Source organism: Prionailurus viverrinus, unplaced genomic scaffold (assembly GCF_022837055.1).
Source record: "Prionailurus viverrinus isolate Anna unplaced genomic scaffold, UM_Priviv_1.0 scaffold_49, whole genome shotgun sequence".
Lineage (NCBI taxonomy): Eukaryota > Metazoa > Chordata > Mammalia > Carnivora > Felidae > Prionailurus > Prionailurus viverrinus.
In genome coordinates this window covers 145,832-173,431 of record NW_025927612.1, presented here as the reverse complement: position 1 = coordinate 173,431, position 27,600 = coordinate 145,832, and the positions used below count along the sequence as shown (strand labels likewise).

Genomic DNA, 27,600 nt, shown 5'->3' with positions numbered 1-27,600 from the left:
GGAAGGTGGAGGCTTGTGCACCTGTCGCCCACTCCGGTGTCCTTTTGTGATTTCCCAGGAAGATGGCCTGCGAAACGTCCTCGGCGGTAGAACGGGGAACCCCGAGCCCTGGCCTCCACCCTTGGCGCCGACGCCAAGGTCTTGGGCAGTCCCCCCCAGGGGGCGTGTCTCGGCGAAGGTCCCGCCCCCGTCACGTGCACCTAGCCAACCAATCAGCGACGCTCCTGCCCAGGCCCGGCTGGCTAGCTCGTCGCCATTGCGAGGCCCTCAGAGGAGCTTCGCAGAGGACTCCGTGTGGAGGTCGCTGTGCCTGTGGAGGGGTGGAGGGAGGGACAGAAAGACAGAGGATGAGGGTGGGGCGTAGGGAAGACCCTCAGGGAGGCCAGGCGGGTGGGGAGGCGGGCCCGGTAGTCCTGTCTTGCCATGGGAGGTGGCGGGGGGGTGCCTTCTCAGCCATGAGGGGACCAGGGTGTGGGGCGGCAGCGGCTTGGCTGACCTCTGTGGTGATGTCCCCATGGCGTCCACTGGAGCTGTGACAGGACAGGACAGGACAGTAGAAGACAGGACGAGGCCCCCAAGGGTCCTGCGGGGTGGCATCAGCTGGGCTGACCTCTGGGGTGATGTCCCTACAGAGACCTCTGGGCTGTGACAGGCCACGACAGGACAGGACAGGTCGAGGCCACCGAGGGCAATGTGGGATGGTGGCGGCTGGACCGACCTCTGAGGTGATGTCTCCGTGGACTCCTCTGTGGCTCTGACAGGACACGAGAGGACAGGACAGGAGAGGACAGGGTAGGATGAGACCCCAAGGACAGTGGGGTGGTGGTAGCTGGGCTGACCTCTGAGGTGGTGTCCCCACGGAGTCCTCTGGGGCTCCACAGGACATGATAGGACAGGAGGGGAAGGCATGAGGACGAGGCCCCTGAGGTCAGTGTGGGGTGGCAGGGGCTGGGCTGACCTCTCAGGTGATGTCCCCACGGAGTCCTCTGGCATTCCAACAAGACAGGACAGGACAAGATGAGTACAAGGCCCCAGAGGACACTGTGGGATGGCTGTGTCTGGGCTGACCTCTGAGTTGGTTTCCCCACGGAGTCCTCCGGTCTCCGACAGGACATGACAGGACAGGAAGAGGACGAGGCCCCTGAGGGCAGGGTGGGGTGGCGGTGGCTGGGCTGACCTCTGAGGTGATGTCTCCAGGGAGTCCTCTGGTCTCTGACAGGACATGACAGGATAGGGGGAGGATGAGGCCCCCGAGGGCAGTGTGGCACGGTGCTGGTGCCTGGGCTGACCTCTGAGTTGGTGTCCCTACGGAGTCCTCGGGGCTCCAAGAGAACAGCACAGGGCAGGACGAGACCCTGAGGGCAGTGGGGTGGCGGTGGCTGAGCTGACCTCTGAAGTGATGTCCCCATGGAGTCCTCCGGGGTTCCCAGAGAACAGGACAGGATAGGACAGGTTGAGACCCCGAGGGCAGTGGGTGGTGGTGGCTGGGCTGACCTCTGAGGTGATGTCCACGGAGTCCTCCAGGGGGCCAAGAGAACAGGGCAGGGCAGGGCGAGACCCCGAAGGCATGTGGCATGGTGGTGCCTGGGTTGAATTCTGAGGGGTGTCCCCATGGAGTCCTCCAGGGCTCCAAGAGAACAGGACAGGACAGGTTGAGAACCCGAGGGCAGTGGGGTGGCGGTGGCTGGGCCGACCTCTGAGGTGATGTCCCCACGGAGTCCTTCAGGGCTCCAATAGGACAGAACAGGACAGGTCAAGGTCCCTGAGAGCAGTGTATAGAGGTGGCAGCTCTATGGACCTCTGCATGATATCCCCACAGATATCCCACCAGGACTCCCACTGGACAGGATAGGACAGGACATGGCCCGCGAGAGCAGTGAGTGGAGGCGACAGCTGAGCTGACCTCTGCGGTGATGTTCCCATGGAGTCCTTTGGGTCTCCGATAGGACAGGACAGGACAAGACAAGGCCCCCGAGGGCAGTGCATGGTGGCAGCGGCTGTACTGACCTCTATGTTGATGTCCCCACGGAGTCCTACGGGAATCCGACAGGACAATACAGGACGAGAACAGGTTAGGATAGGATGAGGACAAGGCCCCCAAGGACAGTGGGGGGTGGTGGCAGCTGAGCTGACCTCTGAAGTGATGTCCCCACGGATTCCTCCGGGGCTCCGACAGGACAGGACAGGACAAGGACAGGACAGGATGAGGCTCTCGAGGGCAGGGCTGGCAGGGTCTGCAGGATGGGAAGCGAGCCCGACGTTCCCCTCTTCAGGACAGGGCCACACCTGGTGAGGAGGCAGCATCTGCGTCTGTCCCTCCTGCCCAGCCCGTCGCCCTGCAGGACTGCTTGGTTGTCCTGGGGTCCAGATGGCATGTCGAGGAGACCCCTGACCTAACTGTCCCCGGACAGGTGCAGAACGGTTTCTTCCCCATCCATTTGGAGAGGACACTTCTTTTGGTCACGGTCAAGTTTAGGCCTCCAGACCAGCACGTTGTCCCTTGGGGACCGAGAGCAGGGGACAGCCGCTGTGCCAACATAGGGGCAAGAATCTGGCAGAGGGTCCTGACACTCAGGTGTCCTGGGGCAGGTCGCAGCCAGGGAGAGGGGGTCACAGCCACGGGGGGCAGGGGTCTGCTGTCACCATTGTCTTTGTCCCCTCCTGGCCCAACGAGAGACAACGAGGGCACTCATGCTCTGATCTGCGCAGAGGACCCTTGCCTGGCATCGCTCATTGACCATGTCCCCATTTCTTTCACGCGTGTTTGCACTCACAAGGTGCAGGAGAGCTGTCTGTACCTGGGAAGACACCTTGGGATGGCGCCACCTCGGAGGAAGCGCCTGAGGAGAGCTGCGAAGGCCCCGGTGGAGGCTCCGGGTATGGCAGCCAATGACTTTTGGGGACAAGAGAGAAGAGACCTGAGTGGGCCGGAGGCTGTTCCTGAAGGTACACTCTATCTGACACCTTTGCAGATGCAGCGCCTGTAGATACCACCCGTGGGGCAGGTCACTGCTTCTGAGTCCTTGGCATTGTAAGCAGTAAAACACATGTGTGTGTGTAAAGCGGTTTCATGTACCGGACGTTGCCCACTCGATCCTCCCATCCCAGACCAGGATTACAGAAGCTTAGATAGCAGCACTTCTGCTCGCTCGCAGTTGCTCTTTCCAGAATGTCTCACACGTGCCGGGTGGTGTAGTCTGACCTTAACCCTGAAAGGTTTGCAACACCGTCTCCAGAGCATGGTCCTCGTCCCCCATCCAGTTTCATCTGACCTTGTGCATACGTGGTTCCTTCCTTTCATATGTCTGCCGTAAAGACTTTTGCTTGCAAGAGGCCTAAAAAACTCCACACGGCGAGGCTACCGCCCCCTGAAAACTGATCAGAATACCATACTTCCTTTTAAAATGCCTTCCACTTTTATTTCAATGCAGGAAACAATCCAGTACCGGATAAGCCCGGGGAGAGCAGTCCTTCTGCAGGAACATTTGAGGACGATGTGGGGTAATGTCTTCATAGTGTTATCACCTGCCAGCTCTAGGCAACATGGCTCATACAATTATTCTCCATAAAATCCTAGAATGACACATTTCCTCCAAAGCAAATATGATCTTTGCTTATCCTTACTCAATAATGTTCCATGTAACTTCTTCACAGGAATGAAGTCCAGAAGATGCTGGAAAGGCTTGGAGGTATGCTTAAGTGATATTTGCAGTCAAAACAATTGTTTAATCCATACAACTTTTATAAATGGGAATGTTAGTGAGTGGATTCCAAGACTGGTTTTAATGCCTTGTTCTAGTATAGAGCACTTTATACCAGTATTTATAGTGTGATTCAACTTTATAAGTTTCTTTACTGACCTTTTGAACTGTTGATGTGGAAAACTGAAAACGGTACTAACAGTCGTGAGGTAAGAATGATGCCATTATTTTATGCACGTGCACACTTAATGTACTGTGTAAGACTGTGTGAGAAAAGTTTATACTGCCTTTTCTGTGCACAGCTTAGGTGATGTATCAACGTGTATTGCCAATTTTAAATTTTCTTAATTTCGCTACCTTTCATAACTTTCCAGTGTGCTTCTCTTTGGAGTAGCAGCACAAATCGAATCCTCTAATATAACTCTTTGTTTTTATTTCCCATTAACAAACTGTGTAGTTGCAAAGTAAATAACTCTGCTAGCTAGTGAGAAGTGTCTAATCATATCCACACTCCTAAATTTTATGTTGTTCTGTCAGATGTCACTTACACCATCTGCACTATAGGACAGTACACTTAGCAGAGTCTGAGTCAATATATGGCTCTCCATAGAAATCATCCTTACAAGCAAGTATCTTTTGAAGGCTTTGCTCTATTTGGTGGCGACAAAGTGCTTGCTTTGTGAGCTGTCTAATAAACTTCTTATTATAGATGGATTCTGGGTGTATAAAATATTTTTATTGTAGTGCAGATCCTTCATGACTACTGAAAAATAACTATGGACTGTAGATCCATAAAGTCAAATCATATGCTCTGCAAAGCGTTATTTGAAGTATTCAGATTCTGTGAAATGCAGCACTTATGGATGAAAGTGTTATATAAAAAGCTCCATGAAAATATTTTTTTAAATGTTTTTGAATTCATTTATTTAAACTAGAATTTTACACCCACGACCTTTGTCTCTGTTAGTAAAATGCAGTTAAAAGCATCACTCACTAGATTGCTTGAAAAATAATTTTTTAATGTGCGATATAATTATTTTTATCCTTTTTGAGGGTCATTTTTAAGAAAATACTTTTGTGCTTTTTATAAAATGCATTCTAATGGTAACCCATCTAAATGTATCCCTTGAGTTGGAGGACATTTACCCATGTAAACGTGTCCCTTGAGTTGGAGGATATTTTATAAGTTTAGAAAAATGTGCCTGTTAGCAAATTTTCAGAAGGAAATTAAAGTCTGTCTTTGAGATTCTTTATACACATTTTGATAATGAAAAATATATTGATTATTAAGCCCTTCTCATTATCTCTAAACTAAAAGGTGACCTGCAGTTAGAAAAATTAGAATTGGGATACTAGCACTGGAAAGATTTTACAGAAAATAGTGAGCAAATCTTGCTTTTTGAAATGATGCCTGAATTATAAATTTTATTTTACTTACTTTGCTTTTTGAAGTGTAATTGACATACGACATTATATTAGTTCCAGGTATACAACATAGTGATTGGACATTTATGATGTCTGTATTATAAATTGTAAATGTACTTTGCACATCGCCAAGGCAACATTTACCCGTACTGATTTGAATATATGAAAACGAAATAACTTTCAACATTTAAATTTCAGTGAATATCTATTTTCCATACAGTTGACATTAAACAGGCTCTTCTCACAGAGAGAAAAATGTTCGAAATGGGTACAAAAGCTTCTATCAAAACCACTAACGAAACAATTGAGCATGTTTGGAAACTACAACAAGAACAAAGGTGAAGTTGTTGGACTGTTTTTGTTTTTGAGTCACGATGACATTTGTATCATTTCTTTGTATTCATTGGCACAAATAACCTAAGACAAATTCTATTATATTGAATTTTCCAGCGAAAAACATATTTTGCTCGTTTTTGTTCTAAGCAGATAAATTCCTTAGTTCTGTAACCTCACTCCTTAACAGATTCTGAGATGTATTTCCTAGAAGCCAATAGAGATGACCTTTCTTCCCTTTCAAATAACAATTGAGTTTTCTTCCTATAACATTAATTTATATTCATTCTAGACCTACACTAGCTGAACTTCAGGTAAATGTCTTAAACCATTATTCTTGTGATAGTTAACTGTATTCAGTTATGTAGAAAAGGTTAATCTTATATTGTAAATAATTTGCATATTTTAGGTAAATTGTGTTCACCGTTCTTTAAAAAAAAAAAAAAAAAAAAAAAAACATTGTTCGGGGGATATATTTAAGTGAAATATTCCTGTTTGGAAATCTTCTATGATAAATGGATATAATATCCTCATTGAATGAATCTACTTATCATATCAGAACATATATGCTATTCAGTAAGAAGAAATGAAAAGTAAACTGCTTTTAGATAAAATGAATTTTTCTGGAAAACTGATAGTACAATAAATCCTCATTAGCTTTTAAGAGGTAAGGCATGTGAGATAGCTTTTATGTTGGTCAGTTAGGAACAATACTTTTGGAATAAGAGTAAATTGTTCATGTCACCTTTCTGCTTCCCATGAGACTGCTATTTCAGCTGCTGTTATGCTATTACTGCCTTCTCCTTTTGTAGTGTAAATTGTGTCAAATCAATTTTGTTTTGAATACGGTTAATTCTTTCATGTCTTTATGAATTATGACAGTGCTCATTATTATGTTTTACAGGCAGAATCTTCATCTCAAATATTCTCAGCAGTTTCTGACTTTGTTTCGGGAGTGGAATGTAGACATGCAGAAAGCCCAGAAACAACAAGAAAAACTAGCCGTTGGTATCAGCTTTGGCTTTAAAATTGATTTATTTATTGTATCAAAGTCTCAAGTAGCAATAGGTCATGCAAAAACACAGGAGAGAATGTAGGGACCATGAGCCCAGATGGGTAAAGGTGGGTAGAAGATGTAGCGGTGGGAGACTGAATGTCCTCTCTGAATTGCTTCTGTCTATTTAGGGATACAGGAAGGTCACCAGTTAAGAGTTAGAGTGGTGGAGGAGGTGTTGCCTCTCGGGAGCAGAGAAGAAGTCCTGGAATTGTTTCCTGAGAGCAGGCCAGTGAATGGACTAGGGAAATGCCATTGCCAAGCAGCATTGTGGGTCTAACTTAGGTTGGTGTCATAGTGACCATGAATTTAAAGTGAGACCACATTGCATGGTTGTGGCAGAGCAGCTGGAGAGTTGGATTTTCCAGGGTTGGGGTTTAGCCACGCAAATTGGCGGAGTGAAAAGGGGGTAAGGTACATGTGCGAGGGCATAGGTATAATGACTGACCATGGCATTTAAAAAAATTTTTTTTTCAACGTTTATTTATTTTTGGGACAGAGAGAGACAGAGCATGAACAGGGGAGGGGCAGAGAGAGAGGGAGACAAGATCGGAAACAGGCTCCAGGCTCTGAGCCATCAGCCCAGAGCCCGACGCGGGGCTCGAACTCACGGACCGTGAGATCGTGACCTGGCTGAAGTCGGACGCTTAACCGACTGCGCCACCCAGGCGCCCCTGACCATGGCATTTAGGCCAGGAAGGAGGAAAAGGGAGAATATGAGGGTGGGGATCAGGGGCAATGAAAAGTCATAGGATCCATGGGATGTTAATCCTGAAAGAGTGTTGGACTATAGTAAGAAAGGGAGAGAACTACAAACAGGGAGGTAGAGGTTGAATATTGGGGGAAAAAATGGAGAACCAGTATAGTACAGCGGTCCAGAGCCTGGACTCTGGAACCAGTTTTTGGGATCCAATCCTGGTTGACCAGTACTAGCTGTGAAATCAGCGGCAAATTGTTTATCCCTGTGCCTCACCCAGGTTCCTCACCTATTATGGAAGGAGACATAACAAAAGCACCTGCCTCGTAGAGTTGTTTTGAGGATTAAATGAGATCGTATATAATGTTTACTTAAAATGGTTCAGAACAGTACCTGGCACACAGCTCCTATATAAGTTTTTGCTCTTATTAATATAATGTAGATGTTGCAGTCATTGGGAATGACAGAATCCAGGGTGTGACTATGTAAGTGAGTGACTGAAGTAGGGAAGAGGACAAAATTGTTGTTGGAGATCAGGTCAAGGAGCGGAAAGGCTGGGATCATCTGTGTACATACTGAAATGACCAAGAATTAATGCATGTTTTGAACGTTGTTAAGAAAAGAATATCCCCTCTGTAACTACTGTTAGGAAGGATCAGTGTATAGATTTTTGACTACTTGTAGTAAACACATTCTTGGAAGGGTCATTTGTGGGTTTTGAAATCAAGAGTTAAAACCTGTTTTCCATATTGGCAAGAAAAAAAATTTCCTACTTAATGACTACTAGGTAGGATCATCATATTGTTTTTGTGTATTAGTGGTGAACACAGTTATCTAAACTCGGTCATAAAGGTTGTTACAACAGGAAATGTTAACAAGTATTGATTTAAAGAATATTCCTTTTAAACATGATGTATAATTATGTTTCTCTAAATATTAAATGTCACCCACATTTTATCATCCTTTTCTTTTATATTTGTAGAGTATGTTTCAAGAGCAACGAAAGGTTCTTCAACAAGCTAGAGTTGTTCAGAATCAGAGACTGCAAAAAATTAAAAATTTATATGTGCAATTCTTAGAGGTATTTGGCAACATAATACATTCTTATAAAACATAACTTGTGTACAAAAGTAGGAGATAGTTTGTTTCTTCCTGAATCTATGTGGGGGAAAAAACCCAGTTAGGTTGTACATCTGAACCGTTAACCATTTTCCATTTGGAGTTCATTGCTCTGTATTTAACATAATTGGTAAATGTGTTTTGATTTTGGGGATTAATTAATACTTTTGTGGGAGTCATTTAAAACAGGGAACTGTAAGCTGGGGATTTTACCTAGAAATACATGTATCGTGTAGAAAAGTGGTACTTTATCAACACTTTAATCATAATTTTTTGTGCAACAATCAGTTCGGAGGAGATCAGCAATAAATATATAGTGGAAACTAAGAAGTCTATAAATCACTTCTACGTGCCTTTTACTTGTATTGACGGTTTCTGTTAAATATGAGTAGGCAGTGGTAATTGATGAATACTGCTTTTATTTCCAAATGCGTTACATGAGTGTTTTGTGGCATAGTTGCTTTTGGAATATTAATGACTAATAATGACTTTATATGCAAACTTAAAATCATAAGAGAAGGTCTAAATACAATATAACAGAATGAAAAAGCCAGAGGAGGACCAAACGTTTGTGAATTGAGAATGATCTGCTGTGATATTTGCACATTGACCAACTGTCCTCAGTGACACAGACCTCTTCTTCATGCAGATATATACTTATTTAGGAGGCAGTAGAATCCTGCACATTCCTCCTCTTTTTTCTTGGTGTGTGTTGGGCGGAGGGGAGGTGTCCTTTACCTCTGCAACGGTACCTTAGTATCTTTCTTCGAATTCCAACTGCTGCTCCCTAGTTCAGGATCTCATCATTCCTTGCTTATGCTACTAAAACCCTCATCTGAGTTCTCTTCTCCAGTCCATCCCTCACCATTCTGCAATATGATCTTCCAAAGCATAGACCTTCCCTCCTGAGAACCTGTCGTTAGCTTCCCATTTTAGGCCCTCAGGTATTCAAAGTCTGTGCCCCGCTTCCCCCATAACAAGGCTCCCTTTGTAGTTTTATACTTAACGTTCGTTCTTTCCTCCCACCCCTCCAGATTGGTTGCTTTCTCTGAACTAACGCACCATTACTTCCTTGTTTCTAGAATACTTTCAATTGCCTCTTCCGTTTACCTACCGAAATCTTACTCTTTTGCCAACTAAATCAGAATCAATCTTATTTTCCACTACATAGTCACGGCAAGTTGTGTTACCTTAATTGTTATAAAGTTTTTGTGTTGTTTTTTTGTTCTCACTGGAATAAGGAAGGAAGAGATCGTGTATTCATTTTTAAATTCCTCCACAGCACTTTTTATGTAGGCTGCAGTAGATCACTATTTGTTGGGTGAATAGTAAAGATTTAGAACATGTTTGTTTTTCATAACTTAAAGAGGTCGTGTCACAGATCATTTTATTCCCTCCAGTGGAATCATGCTACATTGATTATGAGTCATTATAAATGCACTGTTACATGGTGTCTAGAAAGCTTATTAGAGAGTTTTAAAATGATGGCATCTCATTCAGTGGGACTGTCAGTCTTTTTCTTTTTTTCCCTCCACCTTGACCTTAACTGTTTATTAACCCATTGTTTTGAGCCTACTACTGTTGTGCCTCTCTACTAATAATATTTGACTCAAACACAACATTTAAAAAATTTCTTAGGTGGGTATTTTGGTCTCCATGTATTAGGTATAATATCTTACTTGGAATAAATAACAGGCATCCTTTGCATATTAAGAGATGTTAGTTTTGAAATTTGCTTTTACATGTTTAGTGCGTGAGATGAAAAGTGGTGGTTTATAACTAAGCTAGGCTTTTTGTTTTAGAGTATGCAGGACTTAGAGAAGGACCATGAACATCTTCTTACTGATGAACAAAGTGAAGTTAGAGAAGAAACGACAAAGTTGCAAAACAAAATTATGATGGAAGTTGTAAGTACTTAGTGCATGTTTAATATTAAGAACTAACGAGGGATGTGAGCATTGGGGTATTTTGTTTGCTGAAGTGTATATAACAATGACCTAAATAGCATGTAAATGTTTAATATTTCCTTCCTTGAAACAGCAACAGCAAGAGCTGGCAATTGTTCAAAAGTCTCTTCAATCCCTGTTATTCTGATGACTTTGAAGAAAGAACTTGAACCTAAGTGCTATGATAGAAGCATAACATTAGCTACACTGAACCACATTGCGGTAGTTTAAAAATTGTAGTTGAAATCAGTACATCTTGTTTACCATAGCTTGCTTGTTTAGTGCAAGAATCTTTTCCTGCTAAAACCCCAAGCCCCAAACAGTTACGTGGGTAGCAGCAATTCCACAATTATATGTATTAAGCTTTCAGCCCTTCGTTAGTAATGATGACTTTGTGTACTTAACACTGTTAATTAACTTTTAGCAACAGGATGATTTAATTTGAGGCTTGGCCTCCGTGGATCTGTATCAGTCCCAAAAGGTTCAGAGCACACGTACAGAAAGAAGGTTACTTCGCTTTTCCTAAAGGAAAAATAAAATTAAAGGGTATAAAATCTCTCTTACCCGTGTGCCCGCTTGTGTTTTACTCATTAGTTTACAGAGCCAATTCTAATAAAAAAATATGATTTCAGAAAATCTACTCTACTGCCTTATAAAAATTATTAAAAGCAAACATAAGATTGTGGGGTTTTTTGGGAATAAATTAAACTGCCTAAAATCATTGGGGGCACAGAACTAGATACATAAGTGTCAGTGCTGAGACATGGGTTTGTGAAAATGTCGTTTCCACAAAGACACCAAAATGTCGTTTAATTGGTGTTGGTTCACTATTAAATGACACTTGCCCTTAGCATTGATTGAAAGTATTTCATTAATATGTACATATACCTAATGACTTATGGTTTAAGTATTTCACATGTCTCTTTAAAGATAAATTACCTATAGTGCCTTGTTTTCAAGTTTAATGTTCACTGAGTGTGTGGAACGTTGATTTTATATTTGAGAACTAACAACTTGAATAATTAATTCTTATACCTTTCTTTTTGTAATGGGCATTTTCTTTTTACATTTAATAACATAACACCATCTTCGTTTGGGCACGTTATTTAATAAACATGACATTGTTTCAGAATATATTTGGAATAAGTCAGTTAAATGCGTTTTTTTCTCAGTTCCTGAAGTTGCTTTCATGAATCATTCAAAATAAAGCATTTCCATTCGGAGGAGAGGATTTATTTTCTCCTGTCTTTCTGCATATTTTTAACGTTAATCCTGACCCCTGTATACCACCCCTCTGTTTGTTTTAAGGCTTTCCAAGTTTTAAAAAAATAAGCCCATGTGGAATCTCTTTTTCTAACTGCAACAACATATACAGGAATGAATGAGTCCTCCACCATTATCCAGTATTTGACATTATGGGGAGAATTTAATTGCTCAGCTTCACATGTTTGTAAAGAACTTTCCTGTTAAGCCAAAGCATGTGTTGGTATATGCGTCTGAAGTTCTGTTCCAAACTTCTAAGAAGGTCCTTATTTGGGAAGTTTTCCAGTAGCTACAGAGGCACAAGTAAGTACTCCAAAGGTCCTCGTGAAAGTTCTAATATTCATACTAAGCCATCTAATTTTATGTGAGAGTGCAGACACGATAATCAGTACATAATGTACTTAGTGATCAAAGAGTTGACATTTATTTCCATCCCCTGGCAACCTCAAATGAGTAAATATGTACTTGAAGCAACTTTGGCTGATATTCTAAGGGGAAGAAATATTTTGCCGTTATAACTATTTACGTATTTATACATAATTTGCCATTATATATCATCTGTGTGCATATTACAATTATATATATGTTCTAAACAGTTTTAGGTTCACAGCAAAATGGAGCAGAAGGTACAGAGATTTCTCATATACTCCCTGCCCCCACACACCCACAGTGACAAACGTAATCATTGACACATCGATATTACCCATAGTCCATGGGTTACATTTAGGTTCACTCTTGTGTTACTTTTTTCTTTCTCTTGGTGAACAGTTTTCTTACATGTCACCTGTGCTTTAGCCATTGTTTTATTTTTCATAAAAGGGAACATTTAATGTCCACTTTTTTGTGGCAGTGAAATTTTAACTCAGAATATCAGGAAAGCCACCCTAAAGCAAATGTAAAAATTCATTTTTTTCTCCCCAAAAACGGTAGGACAGGTTTCTTTTACTAAATACAAATTTCAGGAAATTGCAGCCAGTGTTTTTATTAAAAAAAACAAAAAAAAAGTTTTATTATTTTTATTTGAGGATAGTTGACACGCAATGTTACATTAGTTTGGGGTGTAGAATATAGTGATTCAACATCTCTATATGTTATGCTATGCTCACCACAAGTGTAGCTACCACCTGTCACCATACAATGCTATTGTAGTATCATTGACTGTATTCCCTATGCTGTATCTTTTATCCCCTTCACTTATTCATTCCGTAAATGGAAGCCATATCTCCCACTCTCCCTCACCCATTTTGTCCACCCACCACCCCCCCCCCAAAATGTCAGTTTATTCTCTGTATTTATAGGTCTGATTCTGCTTTTTGTTCATTTATTCATTTGTTTTGTATTTTAGATTCCAGATGTAAGTTAAATCCTAGGGAATTTGTCTTTCTCAATCGGACTTATTTCACTTAGCTTAATACCCTCTAGTATTCCATTCACGTTATTGCAAGTGGCAAGATCTCGTTCTTTTTTATGGTTGCGTAATATTCCATTGCCTGTATATACCACATCTTCTTTATTCATTCATTCATTTACCGATGGACACGGGTTGCTTCCGTATCTTGGCCATTGTAAATAACGCTGCAATAAACGTAGGGGTGCATATATGTTTTCAAATTAGCATTTTCTTTTTCTTTGGGTAAATACCCAGTAGAATTCTAGTTGGCAGACGAATGCACATATTCTCTTTTCTTCCATAGTAACTAGAGACCTTCTTTGAAAAGTAGCTGATATCAAGAAGTCACTTCCTCTAATACTGTTTGGCTCAACAATTGCACTATTACAAGCATGCACTTATGCAGTATCATGATTTAACATTTCAATTTATAGCAATCAAAGTATGCATCACCCTTTGTAGCAATCAGAGTAAGTATGGCTAAAATTATTCATGTCCAGGATTTTTTTTCTAATCCTTCAAAATGGGATATTTCAGAGACAGAGAGATTACTCTTTTGACTACAGTGGTTCACTTATCTTCAAGATTGAAATGTGTTTTGTTTTGGTGCGGGGGAGTGTTTCTGATTAATGTACAGATTGCTACCTGTGAACCTAAATGTTGACAATTAGGGTGGGAATGTCTTCTCTTCTCCTACAGCTTCTAATCAGTCACTCAGTTTGTGAACCTGATGAGGTGTTTGATGATACGATGTCTTGAAGACATTAAAATGAAAGTGTCTTGAAATTTGCAGGCAGGAAGCACCAAACATGTCATGGAGGAAACGATGCAGTAACCATTAGAAGGATGGTTGCTGCATCGTTTGAGATTATATATATATATATATATATATATATATATTCTTATTTGTCTTTCCTAGAGCAGGAGCTGTTTGCCTACTTATCTCAAAAATCAAATGATACCCTAAAATTTTTGGCTGAAAATATTATTTTAATTTTTTTAAAATTTGAGAGAGAGAAAGAGAGGGAGAGAGAGATCAAGAGGGGCAGAGAGAGAGAGAGAGAGACAGAAGATCTGAAGTGGCCTCTGCACTGACAGCAGTGAGCCCGATGTGGGGCTCGAACCCACGAACCATGAGATCATGACCCGAGCCAAAGTCAGATGCTCAACCAACTGAGCCACCCAGGTGCCCCCAAAATATTACATTTTAGAGTACTTCCTGTACATCATATTTGAACCTCGTTGGAGTTGTATGAAATAGGCAGCACATTTCACAATTACAGAAACTGAGTCACAAGAGGTAAAAGGCTAGGATGAAATGTTAAAGCTTGAAAGTCTCGGAACCCAGGTGGAAGTTCTGTGGCTTCGTTTTACAGCTGAAGAAACTGAGGAAAATGAGGGTAAGTGACTTACTGAAGGTCACTTAACAGTTATGTGTAGCCAGATTTCAATTCTACCAAACCATGTGATTCCAGAGCCTGTGTGTTTAACTATTAATCTGTAAGCAGAATCAATACTAATAAATGACGGTAAAGGTATTTGAAAATTGGAGAATTATTAAGTAGCAAATATGTAATAATAGAAGTAAAATCTTAAGTGTTTGGGCCCAGTGAAGTTCTAGCTCCAGATTTAAAAAAAAAAAAAATTCTCTTAACAAACACTAGAATATCCTTGTCGTTAAATTCTATTATTTAGTGTCCCAAGGAAAGGAACTTTAACTATAATACTCCAGCTAGATTTATTGCCAAGTGGTCTTCTAGTAAATATGATGTGAATATGATGGCATTGCTTAGCATATGCCCTTTATACCTGTCCTCCAACTTGTTTTCTTTCATATAGGTATTCTAATCAGTGGAAGTTGGTATTGAACAGCCTACACCTGTAGAACAGCCACTTTTTTTTTGTTTTTCAGAATTGCGTTTTGCCAGTGTTGTGTTTAGGGACTGCTCGCAAATAATATAGCTGAATAAACTACCTTAACTAATGAAATATACAAATCTTAGCCCAAAAGCCAGTAACTTGCTTAATGGGGAAACATTAACTAGAGACTCTACCACTAAAGTCAGAAACAAAAAGAGATGCCTAATATCTCATTACTATTTAACATTGTGGTGGAGCTATGTGCTGATGTAATTACACAAGAGACAGGAAATGCCCACACAAAATTAGAAAGAAATAATTAATGGAAAAAGCGCTATAAACAGTGGAAGATATTAGTAAAGTAACAGGCAATAAAACTAACATACAGAAACCAAAAGTTTTCATATATAGAAGGATAACCAGCTAGAAAATAAGAAGGAAGATTCCATTAATAATGGCAAAAATGAAATGCCTAGGCATACATTTGACAAGAAATAACCAAAATATAAATAAGGAAAACTACAAAACCATTCTGAAAGACACAAGAATAGACTTGGGCAGATGGAAAGATATGCCAAGCTCTTGGATCAGAAGACTCGACATCATAAAGAGTCAGCTCTTCTGCAGTAAATTTGTAAGTTTAATACAATCACAATAAAAATTCCATGAGATTTTTTTTTCTGAGGCTAGACAAGTTGGTGTTAATATAGATTTTGGGGAAACAAATGTGCACGCATAGACAGAAAAACCTTGAAAATGAACAAAGACCAATGGGGGGAGCCACCTCTACAGATACTAAAACCTATTACAAATCTATATAACAGAATAGCATAGTATTCATGCCTGAATAGAACAATTAAGCAAAAGAGAACATGTATGAATAGACTCAAATGCACATGGAAATTTGCCATACGATAAATATGGCATATCAAATCAGTGGGGGATAATGGACTTTTAAAAATGTGTCATGGCGGGGAGGGGTGTTGTAACTGAATAGCGATATGGAACCAGATAAAATTGGATCTGTTCCTTACACTGTGTATCAGAATAAATTCTAAATGGGTCAGAGGTCCAGTTGTAGAAAATGAAACCATGCAAATATTACTTTACAACCTAGGATTCTCTTATGATTTAGAAGAGTTACTAACAATTGAGAAGAGGTCAAAAACATAATAGAAGAGCACATTAAAATTGTGAATAAATAATTCACAGAAATGAGTATGAACTGGTTTTTAAATATATGAAAATGTTACTTACTCCTAGTAAGAAAAACATGTTCAGACCTTCCAATATCGTAAAGGTTTTTTTTTTTTTTTTTTTTTTTTTTTTTTTTCCCTGGAACTAGACAAGTTGGTTTTGCAGTCCATTTAGGGGGGGGAAGATTAGTACAGATGGACAGGGAAATCTTAAAAAAAAAGAAAGTTTACCTATTTATTTTGAGAGGGGGTTCAGAGAGAGAAGGAGAGTGAGAATCCCAAGCAGGCTCCATGCCCAGCTCAGAGCCCAACTCGGGACTCGATCTCAGCACCGTGAGATCATGACCCAAGCCAAAATCAAGAGTCGGTCGCTCAACTGACTGAACCACTCAGGTGCCCTGACAGGAAAATCTTGAAAAGGAATAAATAGAAACAAGGGGAGCCATTCCTACAGAGATTATTCCTCATTTATCAGACTGGAAAAATAATTGTCAACATTGATCATTAGCTTTATAGCCTGCCAAGGCCTAGAAGCAATGATTCAGTTGCAGTGAGTAACTTAGAGACTATTTTATGATCTTGAACACAAACAAGAGCTCCTTGGAGAAATAGCTGGTTCCAGATACGGGGTGGAATATAAATAATATAAGCCTGTAAAATCTTGGGAGGAAAAAATATATATATAAGCCTGGAACATCTTATAATATCCGAAAGTCAGGATGTGTGTTGAGGTTATGTCAAAAGGACACAGCAGGTGGGACACAGGGGTTCCTAATGGGCAAATGCAGAAATATGTGAGCATCAAAGGAATAATAAATGCAATGGTTTGAATCACAAATATATTGACACTCATGAGTTCATTATAATACTAAAAAAAAAAAATCCACAAATAACCCTTGCTCACTCTAAGTGATTGGAGCTAGCTCAGTCACTATCCCATCACTCTGAAAGGGATAGAACAAAGCATTAATTCTAGCTTTCTTATATGAACCATAATTTTAGGAAAATCAAATATTTACAAAGTTATGCCGTATGGTATAATTCCAGACAGTAAATGCAACCAAAGAACCCATGAAGAGTGTGTGTGTGTGTGTGTGTGTGTGTGTGTGCATGTGTGTGTGGAGGGGGGAATCACCATTTTGCAACACCTAATGAATTAATGGATCTAGGCAATAACCCTCACTGGCTGCTAAATCCATGATGTGGAGGTTGATATGTCTGATGAACATACACCATGATTTTCCTGGGACAAGTCCTGGTTTACATTGGTTGTTCTATCATCATTACTAATACTACACCTTACTTTACCCCCTCTACAAAATAGTCTCCATTTGGATGACATATGATCAACCTACGGATAGGGAACTTTGTAATGAACAAGGAGGGCTCAAAACACCTGGACCCGCTGGTCAATCTTAACATCACAATGAAAAAGAGACACAGAGACATTAAGTATCTCCTATTGGGCTGCAGATGCAATAGGAAGTACAAAGCACCATCTCTGACATATTTTTGCCATGGAGCCAAACCTGAATCTGATGATGAAGCCTCAAGTTCTGTCAGTTCAGGGTACATGCTAGTGACAGAAGAATATGTTGAGAAACACAGCAGGGGTGTGATCTGCCAGATCCAGGATTTCCAAAATTCAATGACACAATGACCTAGTCTCTTCCACAAAAAAAAAAAAAAAAAAAAAAAAAAAAAAAAAAAAAAAAAGATAAAGGAAAAGCAAGAGATGATATGTATTAAAGGAAATTTATAAAACATATTAAAGAAATGCAGTCTGGACATCCTGTTTGAATCCTGATGTAAACGAGCCCATGGTAAAAGGACACTTATGAAATTAATTGGAGAAATATGTTGACTAGATATCAGATAACATTAATGAATTTGTTATTGTGTATATTGATAGTATTTTTATTTTGTAGTGTGGGTTATGAATAAAAACATACCTAGGATTTGCTTTAAAATAATTGAGTGGAGACAGGAGCAGTAGCAGAGTTGGAGAGCGTAATATATGTGAAACAGAATGAACTGTATTTTGATAATTGTTGAAACTGGGTGACGAACATGTGAAGATTGTTATACTGTTGTATCACTTACGTGCATGTTTGACACGTTCTAAAAACACTCCTAGGGGCGCCTGGGTGGCTCAGTTGGTTAAGCGTCTGACTTCAGCTCAGGTCACGATCTCACCGTTTGTGAGTGTGAGCTCCGTATTGGGCTCTGTGCTGACAGCTCAGAGCCTGGAGCCTGCTTCAGATTGTGTGTCTCCCTCTCTCTCTGCCCCTCCCCCCCCACTCTCTCTCTCTCTCTTTCTCTCTCTCTCTCTCTCAAAAATAATAAACATTTTAAAAAATTTAAAAACACTCCCAATACCCTTATTCGATATACTCAAAACCTCAGAAAACCTCTCAGGCCTTCCCTGATCTTTTTGGCCATATGATGTACTGGGGACCATATGGGCTTTGGAGCCAGACAAACTTAGACTCAAATACTGGGTGACCTGGAACATACTACTCAACACCAACTTTGGTGATCCTCAGTGCCTGGTTTTGTAAGATAAGGATGACTTACTCCATCCCTGTTGCAGAATTTTTTATTTGAGTTTAGTTGATACACAATGTTATATTAGTTTCAGATACACAACACAATGATTCAACTTCTCAATATGTTATGCTATACTCACTAGAAGTGCAGCCACCATCTGTCACCATACAGTGCTATTACAATATCATTGCTATATTGCCTATGCTGTGCCTTTTATTCCTGTGACTTATTGGTTCCATAACTAGAAGTCTGTATCTCCCATTCCTCTTCATCCATTTTGTCCATCTCTTCACCCCTTCCCCTCTGGCAACCATTAGTTTGTTCTCTGTATTTATGTGTCTGATTATGCTTTTTTAAAATTGTTTATTCATTTGTTTTGTTTTTTAGATTCTACATATGAGCAAAATCATATGATATTTGTCTTTCTCAGTCTCAGGTCACATAGCATAATACCCTCCACATAGATCCATGTTGTTGCAAATGGCACAAACTCACCCTTTTTTATGGCTGTGTAATACTCTACTGTGTGTGTGTCTGTGTGTGTGTGTGTTCAAGCCCACGCATACATTCCACATCTTTCTTATCTATTTGTCTATCAATGGACACTTAGGTTCTTCCATATCTTGGCTATTGTAAATAATGTTTCAATGAACATAGGGGTGTACATATCTTTTCGAATTAGTGTTTTCATTGTCTTAAGGTAAATACACAGAAGTATAACTCCTGGATCATTCACTGGTTCTCCATGTAATTTTTTGAGGGACCTCTATACTGTTTTCCACAGTGGCTTCACCAGTTTGCATTCCCATCAACAGTACATGATGCCACTTGTCTCTTCACATCCTCACCAACAATTGTTACTTCTTGTATTTTTAATTTAATTTTTATTTTTTAAATGTTTATTTATTTTGCAAGAGAAAGTATGAGTGGAGGAGGGGCAGAAGAGAGGGAGAGAGAGAATCCCAAGCAGGCTCTGTGCTATCTGTGCAGAGCCTGACACAGGGCTTGATCTCATGAACCACGAGATCATGACCTGAGCTGAGCCAGACGTTTAACTGACTGAGCCACCCAGGAGCCCCATCTTGTATTTTTTATTTTAGCCATTCTGACAGGTGTAAGGTTGTATCTCATTGTGGGTTTGATTTGCATTTCATTGATGATTAGTGATGTTGGCCATCTTTTCATGTGTCTGTTGGCCACCTGCATATTATTCAATGATTTATTTTAATGAATTTGCTCCCATGATTCTGGGAGATGGTAAGTTGAAATCTGTAGGGCAAGCTGGCTAGTGAGAAATTCAGGGAAAAATTGACCATGCAGTCTTGAATCTTAAATACATATGGTAGCCTGGCCATCTAGAAACTGAAATGGGCGTTGATGTTGTAGTCATGAGGAAGAAACATATAGCACATGCTGGCAGTATGGAAACGCAGAGAAACTCCATGTTAAAGTCAGGCAGTATTCCTTCCTTCCTCAGAAACCTTACTTTTTGGCCTTACACATTCTTGAGGGTAATCTCCTTTAATTAAAGCCATACACAATCCATCACAGCAACATCTATATGAGTGTTTCACTTAACATCCAAGCACTATAGCAATCCTGTGTGGAATACAAAGATAGAAGATAAGGCATTCCTTACATCCTCAGATGGTAGTTTTTGAAGAAGCACTGGGGGCAAAGAAGATATAACTGTATCCAGAGTAAGTGTCCATTACAGTAAAAACAACACTGCCCCTTCCAATCTGAAAGTGTCCCAATGTAATCAACCTGCCACTAGGTTGATCACCTGGAAGATGGTGCCATATTAATGACTCAGTTTTGACCTCTGATGCTGGCAGATTGAACATCCAACAGTGCCCATAGCCAGGGGAGCCTTATGTTACTGTGTCCATGCATATCTTCCATCCTGTGACAATGACCACTATTTTGATGACCCCATTGAACAATGAAAAGGTTGGCAGGATAAAGAGGCTGACTGAGATCCACAGAATGGATCATCTTATCCACTTGATTCTTTTTTTTATTAAATATAATTTATTGTCAAGTTGGTTTCCATACAACACCCAGTGCTCATCCCAACAAGTGCCCTCCTCCCTGACCATCACCCACTTTCCCCTCTCCCCCACCACCCATCTACCCTTAGTTTGTTCTCAGTCCTTAAGAGTCTCTTATGGTTTGCCTCCCTCCCTCTCTGTAACTTTTTTCCCCCTTTCCCTCCCCCATGGTCCTCTGCTAAGTTTCTCAGGATCCACGTATGAGTGAAAACATATGGTATCTGTCTTTCTCTGCCTGGCTTATCTCACTTAGCATAATACCCTCCAGTTCCATCCACATTGCTGCAAATGGCCAGATTTCATTCTTTCTCCCACTTGATTCTTAAAATCTTCCCTGATTCATGTCAGCCTTTAATGAGCATTCATATGGGACACAAATAATTTCATGGTTTTTGTCCATTGAGAGAGGTCTGTTGTTGGGGAAGTAGCCATTGTGTTACCTGCCACCTCTCTTTGGGATTGTCCAATTCTCTTGTGTGTGTGTGTGTGTGTGTGTGTGTGTGTGTGTGTGTATTCTATAGCTATTTTCTTTGTGGTTACCATGAGGATCACTTTGTTGTATTCCATCTAATGTGGGTAACATCAAAATGAAAACCATGTATCATTTTGCTGTATCTTCTTTTTAAACCTATCAGAAAGAAAAGAATAAAAAATGTGCTTTGTTTTATGCATACACCAAAGATTTGTGCTTAGCAGCCACAGCACATATAAGATGGGGGAATTCTGTTGGAAATGTATAGCTATAAATGCTTACACTAAAAAAGGAGAATTATCTCAAATCGACAACCTAACTTTTCAACTTAAGGAACAAGAGAAAGAAGAAAAACTACACCCAGAGTCAGCAGAAGGAAAAAAGGAATAAAGAATTGAGTGTAAATTAAAAAAAAATTTTTTTTAATTAAATAATAAAAAACAGAATAGAACAGAGAAAATAAAAATTAGAATAGAAAACTAGAGAAAATCAGTGAACCCAAAAGTTTGTTGTTTTTTTGAATAAAAAGGACAAAAGTTAGGACACCTGGGTAACTCAGTCGGTTAAGCGTCTGACTTTGGCTCAGGACGTGATCTCACGGTTCATGAGTTTGAGCCTCATATCAGGCTCTGTGCTGACAGCGCAGAGCCTGCTTGTGATTCTCTTTCTCTCCCTCTCTCTCATTTATTCTGCCCATAAGAATAATTTTTTTAAAAATATTTAATAAAAAACAAGTGTTAATTGTTTGAATAAAGAATAAAAATGTATAGAGAAAATCAATGAAGCCAAAAGTTGGTTATTTGGAAATATCAACAAAATTGACAAACCTTTTTGCTAGTTGAACGAAGAAAGAGAGAAGACTCAAATTACTAAAATCTGATATGAAACTGGGGACATTACTTACTATCAATCCTACAGAAATAAAAATAATTATAAGAGAGTGCTATAAATAATAGTACACCAACACACTGGATAGCCTTGATAAAATGGACAAATTCTTAGAAACACAAAGCTTACCAAGACTAAATCATGAAGAAATATAAAATCAGAATAGACCTCTAAGGGGATTGAGTAAATAATGAAAAACCTCCCAACAGAGAAAAACCCTGGACCTGATATGGCTTCACTCATAAATTCTACCAAACATTTAAAGAACTAACCACTACTCTTTCTCAAACTCTTCCAAACACTGAAGAGGATAGAGTATTTCCTAACTCATTCCATGAGGTCAGTATGCCCTGAAACCAAATCCAGACTAGAAAATACAGGAGAAATATAGACCTTATGAACACGGAAGCAAAAATTCTCAATAAAATACTAGCTAACTGAATTCAACATGTTGAAAAAGGTTGTAAACCATGACCAAGTAGAATTTATTCTTGGAAAGCAAAGATGGTTCAACATATGAAAATATTGATCAATGTAATACACCACATCAAGAGAATGAAGAGGAAACACCCTCCCCCAACACACACATAGACATTCACCTCAATTGATGCAAAAAAAAAAAAAAAAAGCATTTGACTAAATTCAACACCCTTTCACAATAAAGACATGCAACAAACTGGGAATAGAATGAAATTACCTCAGCATAATAAAAAAAAAAGCATATTCGAAAAATTCACAGTGCAGTCAGTGGCAAAAGACTGAAAGTTTTTCATTTAATGCCAGGAGCAAGGAAAGGATTTCTGTTCTTGTCATTTCTATTGAACAGAATATTGGAAGATCTAGTTAGAGCAATTAGACAAGAAACAGAAATTAAAGACATCCTAAATGGCAAGGAAAAAGTAAAATTATCTCTATTTGCAGATGATATGATCTTAGAAGTACAAAATCCAAAATATTCCACACCAAAAAACCCCTGTTAGAAGTAATAAATGAATTCAACAAAGTAGCATGATATAAAATCAACATGCAAAGAAAATAAATTGCATGCTTACGCACTAACAAAGAACAATCTAAAGAGGAAATTAAGGGAAAAAATAATTTACAATAGCATCAAAAAGAATAAAATACTTAGGCAGTAAGTTAACCAAGGAAGTGAAAGACCTGTATAATGAAAGCTACAGAATATTGCTAAAAGAAATTAAAGAAGATATAAATAAATGGAAAGACATTCCATGTTCATGGATTGGAATGCTTAATATTATTAGGATGGCAATACCACCCAAAACAATCTACACATTTGATACAATCCTGATCAAAATCCCAATGATGATATTGCAGAAACAGAAATATCCATCCTAAAATTCTGATGGAATGTCAAGGGACCCTGGATGGCTAAAACAATCTTAAAAAAGAAGACAAAGCTTGAGGACTCATACTACCTGATTTCAAAACTTAGTACAAAGCTACAGTAATCAAAACAGTTTGGTACTGGCATAGACACATGTATGAAACAATGGATTAGAACAAAGAGCTCAGAAACAAACCCTCTCATGCATGATCAAATGATTTTTGAAAAGGGTTCCAAGACCATTCAATGCAGAAAGGTCAGTCTTTTTAAAAATGTTGTGGATAAAACTGGATATCCACGTGCAAAAGAATGAAGTTTGACGCTTGCCTAACACTACATACAAAAATTAACTCAAAATGGATTTAAAAAAAAAACCTAAACATAATATACAAATCATGAAAGTCCTAGAAGAAAAATAGGGCAAAGCTTCATGAAATGAGATTTTGCAGTGATTTTTTTTAATGTGACACCAAAATCACAGGCAACAGAACTAAAAAATAGACAAATTTGACTTCATGAAAGTTAAAAACTTTTGTGCATCAAAGGACAGTATCAACAGTCAGAGTAGGGGCTTAGTGAGGTCAGGCGATCAATGGAGCTTTAGTGTAGGTCCATCTTGCAGTGGTCACAGTGGTTCCTCAAACTCATCCTGTGGTTATTTCCACAGTCCTGGAATGCATAATTTGAGTAGACATACAAAGCAACTGGTGGAACCCCCACATTCGCTCCCTGACCTGTGGAGTGAGAGGTACTACAGTGGGAAAGGCCAAGGGGAAGCCACCAGAATTGCCTCTACCTAGGAATATTGCTAAAAGAAACACTACTTCCATGGAGGGATTGTAGAGATTAATGCCACTATCAAGGACTTGAAAGATGAAGGGGTGGTGATTCCCACCACAGCCCCTTTCAACTCAACTATTTGGCCCGTGCAGGAAACAATGGATCTGGGAGGATGGCAGCGGATTATTGTAAAGTTTACTAATTACAGCTACTGTTGCGGATGTGGTTACATAGCTCGAACATATCCCCTGGTTCTTTGTATGCGGATATTGATCCATTATATTAATTTCTTGGGACTGCTATAACACTGTACCACAAACTGGGTGGTTTCAGTAAGATAAATTTATTGTCACATAGTTCTGGAGTCCAGAAATCTAAGATCAAGCTGTTGGTAGGATTGGTTCTTTCTGAAGACTGTGAGGGAAAATCTGTTCCATGACTCTCTCCTAGCTTCTGGTAGCTTCGGGCATTCCTTGGCTTCCAGATGGCCATCTTCCCGCTGTGTTTTCATATTGCTAGCCCTCTTTACTTGTCTGGATCTGCATCCAAATTGGGATATGGGATTAGAGCCCACCCTAAGGACCTTAACTTAATCATCTGCAAAAGTCCCTTTTGCCAAGTAGAGTCACATTCACAGGTACTGGAGGTTAAGACATCAACACCTTTTTAGAAGTCACAATTAGACCCAAAACATCTGGAAAATGCTTTTTCTTTGATACTATTAGTAAATACCACTAGAAACCATTTGCCAACATTACTCCTTCATTGTCCTACCCCAGGAGTATATCAGTTCTCCAGGCCTAAATCATAATTTAACCCACGGGAACCTTGACCACTTTTTCTTTACACAAGGCATCACATTGGTTCATTACATTGATGACATTATCCTGATTGGACCTGGTAAGCAAGAAGCAGCAACTACTCTAGACTGACTGGTAAGACAGTTGCGTGTCAGAGGGTAGGAAATAAATCTGACAAAAATTCAGGATCCTTCCACCTAAGTGAAATTCCAATAGGTCTAGTGGTATCAGGCATGTTGAGATATCCCTTCTAAGGTGAAGGATAAGTTGTTGCATCTGTCCCTTCCTACGGCCAGGAAAAGAGGCACAACCCCTAGTGAGTCTTTTTGGAGTTTGGAGGCAATGTATTCCTCCTTGGGGTGTATTATTTCAACCCATTTACCAAGTGTTCTAAAAACCTGCTAATTTTGAGTGGGACCCAGATTAAGAGAAGGCTCTGCAGCAGACCTAAGATGATGTGCACGCTTTGTCACTTGGGCCACATGATTCAGCAGCCCCAATGGATGTTTGAAGTGTCAGTGGCAGATAGGGATGGTGTTTGGAGTTGGAACCTTTGGCAGGCTCCTTTAGGTGAATCACAGCACAGGACCTTAGATTTTGGAGCAAAGCCCTGCTATCCTCTGCAGATAACTACTCTCCTTTTGCAAAACAGCTTTTGATTTCCTTCTGGGCTTTAGGAGAGACTGGATGCTTGAACATGGGCCACTATATTATCATGTGACCTCAGCTGCCCATCATAAATTGGGTGTTATCTGACTCACCAAGCCATAAAGTTGGGCATGGACATCATCAAATGGAAGTGGTATATATGTAACCACGCTTGAGCAGGCCCTGAAGGCACAAAGAAGCGAAAAGTGAAAAAGTGGCCATAATGCCCCTGGACCCCACTCCTGCTACACCGCTCCTCTCTCCAAGCCTGCACCTATGGCCTTATGAGTTCCCTATGATCAGTTGACAGAGGAAGAGAAGACTTGGGCCTGGTTTGCTGATGGTTCTGCACGATATGCAGGCACTACCCAAATGTGGACATCTACAGCACTGCAGCACCTCTCTGGGACATTCCTGAAGGAAGATGGTGAAGATAAATCCTTCCAGTGGGCACAACTTAGGGGCAGCACACCTGGTTGTTCACATTTCTTGGAAGGAGAAATGGCTAGATGTGCGATTATACAACAATTCATGGGCTGTTGCCAATGGTTTGGCTGGATGGTCAAAGACTTGGAAGGAGCATGATTGGAAAATTGGTGGCAGGGAGGTCTGGGTACAAGGTATTGTGAATAGATATCTCTGAATGGGCAAAAGGCATAAAGACATTTATGTCCCATGTGAATGTTCACCAAAGTGTAACTTCAGCAGGGGAGGACTTTAATAATCAAATGGATAGGATGACCTGTTCTGTGGATACTAGTCAGCCTTTTCCTCAGCCACCCCATGTCATCGCCCAGTAGATGATGACCACAAAGTGGCCATGGTGGCAGGGATGGAAGTGATGCATGGGCTCACCAACATGGACTTCTATTCAGCAAGACCAACCTGGCTACAACCACTGCTAAGTGACCAATCTGCCAGCAACTGAGACCAACAACACTTAGCCCCCAGTATGATACCATTTCCAAGACTGGTCAGCATGGAAGCAGGATGATTATGTTGGACTGCCTCCATCTTGGAAGGGGCAACGTTTTTTCTTGCTGGAATAGACACTCTGGATACACATTTTTCCTTCCCTGCATGCAATTATTCTCCCCCTCCCCCAGTTTTATACCTTTATTTGACAATAAGTGATTAATTCCCATCCACATCAACTGTCTGTAGATTTTTGAGAGTGGTGACAGGTACAAAGGTAACCAGTGTATAGAGCTTGTCTGGTGAATCTTCATCTTTGTTACGTTTCATGGACAACCACACATGGATATGGTATGGAACATTCCTTATTCCTTTAGCCCAGACAGCTTTGTTCCCATCTCCTTCATGGCAAATTTCTGGGTCTCTTTGAGTGCCCAGTGGCACGCTTCTTGAAACCTACTCCACGGATGCACTTGTGAATGTTGATGGTGTGTTCTCTGGTCACTATCTCAATAATGGCAGAATGGACCTTATTCTTCTCACCATCCTTCTTTGCAGGAGCCGTTCTGCTGGGCCCAGGTTGGAAAGGAAGTGTATACAATTATTCTGACCAGACTACTATCCATGGACTTACAGGTGCCTTATCCACGATCATGGTATTCCACACAGCATTACTTCTGATCAAAGAACTCCCTTCATAGCAAAAGAAGCACAGCAATGGGCCCATGCTCATGGAATTCATTGGCATCACCATGTTTTCCACCTTCTTGAAGCAACTGACTTGATAGAATGGTAGAATGGCCTTTTTTAAAAAACGCTTATTTATTTTTGAGACAGAGAGAGACAGAGCATGAACGGGGGAGGGTCAGAGAGAGAGGGAGACACAGAATCCAAAACAGGCTCCAGACTCTGAGCTGTCAGCACAGAGCCCGACGCGGGGCTCAAACTCACGGACTGCGAGATCATGACCTGAGCTGAAGTCAGACGCTTAACCAACTGAGCCACCCAGGCGCCCCTAGAATGGCCTTTTGCAGACTCAGTTACATTGCAAGCTAGATGGCAATACCTTATTTCTTTAAAAAATTTTTTCATGTTTATTTTTTCGTTACAGAAAGAGAGACAGAACACTCGCGGGGGGGGGGGGGGTAGAGACAGAGAGAG

At 40.5% G+C, this 27,600-nt stretch overlaps 1 protein-coding gene and 1 pseudogene across 3 annotated transcripts; one reads left to right on the top strand and one right to left on the bottom strand.

Moving 5' to 3' along the window:
• Nucleotides 1-228: 228 nt before the first annotated feature.
• LOC125159319 (synaptonemal complex protein 3-like) lies at nt 229-10,756 on the top strand. 3 transcript variants are annotated; one of them, XM_047847532.1, is made up of 9 exons: nt 229-300; nt 2,778-2,946; nt 3,432-3,501; nt 3,655-3,689; nt 5,374-5,464; nt 6,364-6,463; nt 8,193-8,291; nt 10,132-10,236; nt 10,370-10,756. In XM_047847532.1, the coding sequence occupies exons 2-9, from the start codon at nt 2,817-2,819 to the stop codon at nt 10,421-10,423; spliced, it is 684 nt and encodes a 227-aa protein (XP_047703488.1). In that variant the 5' UTR covers nt 229-300; nt 2,778-2,816; the 3' UTR covers nt 10,424-10,756. The 3 variants fall into 3 exon arrangements, with proteins under 3 accessions (XP_047703488.1, XP_047703487.1, XP_047703489.1); XM_047847531.1 differs by having other exon boundaries at nt 5,347-5,464; XM_047847533.1 differs by lacking the exon at nt 8,193-8,291 and having other exon boundaries at nt 5,347-5,464.
• Nucleotides 10,757-26,658: 15,902 nt separating this feature from the next.
• LOC125159320 (60S ribosomal protein L31-like) lies at nt 26,659-27,025 on the bottom strand (annotated as a pseudogene).
• Nucleotides 27,026-27,600: the final 575 nt, after the last annotated feature.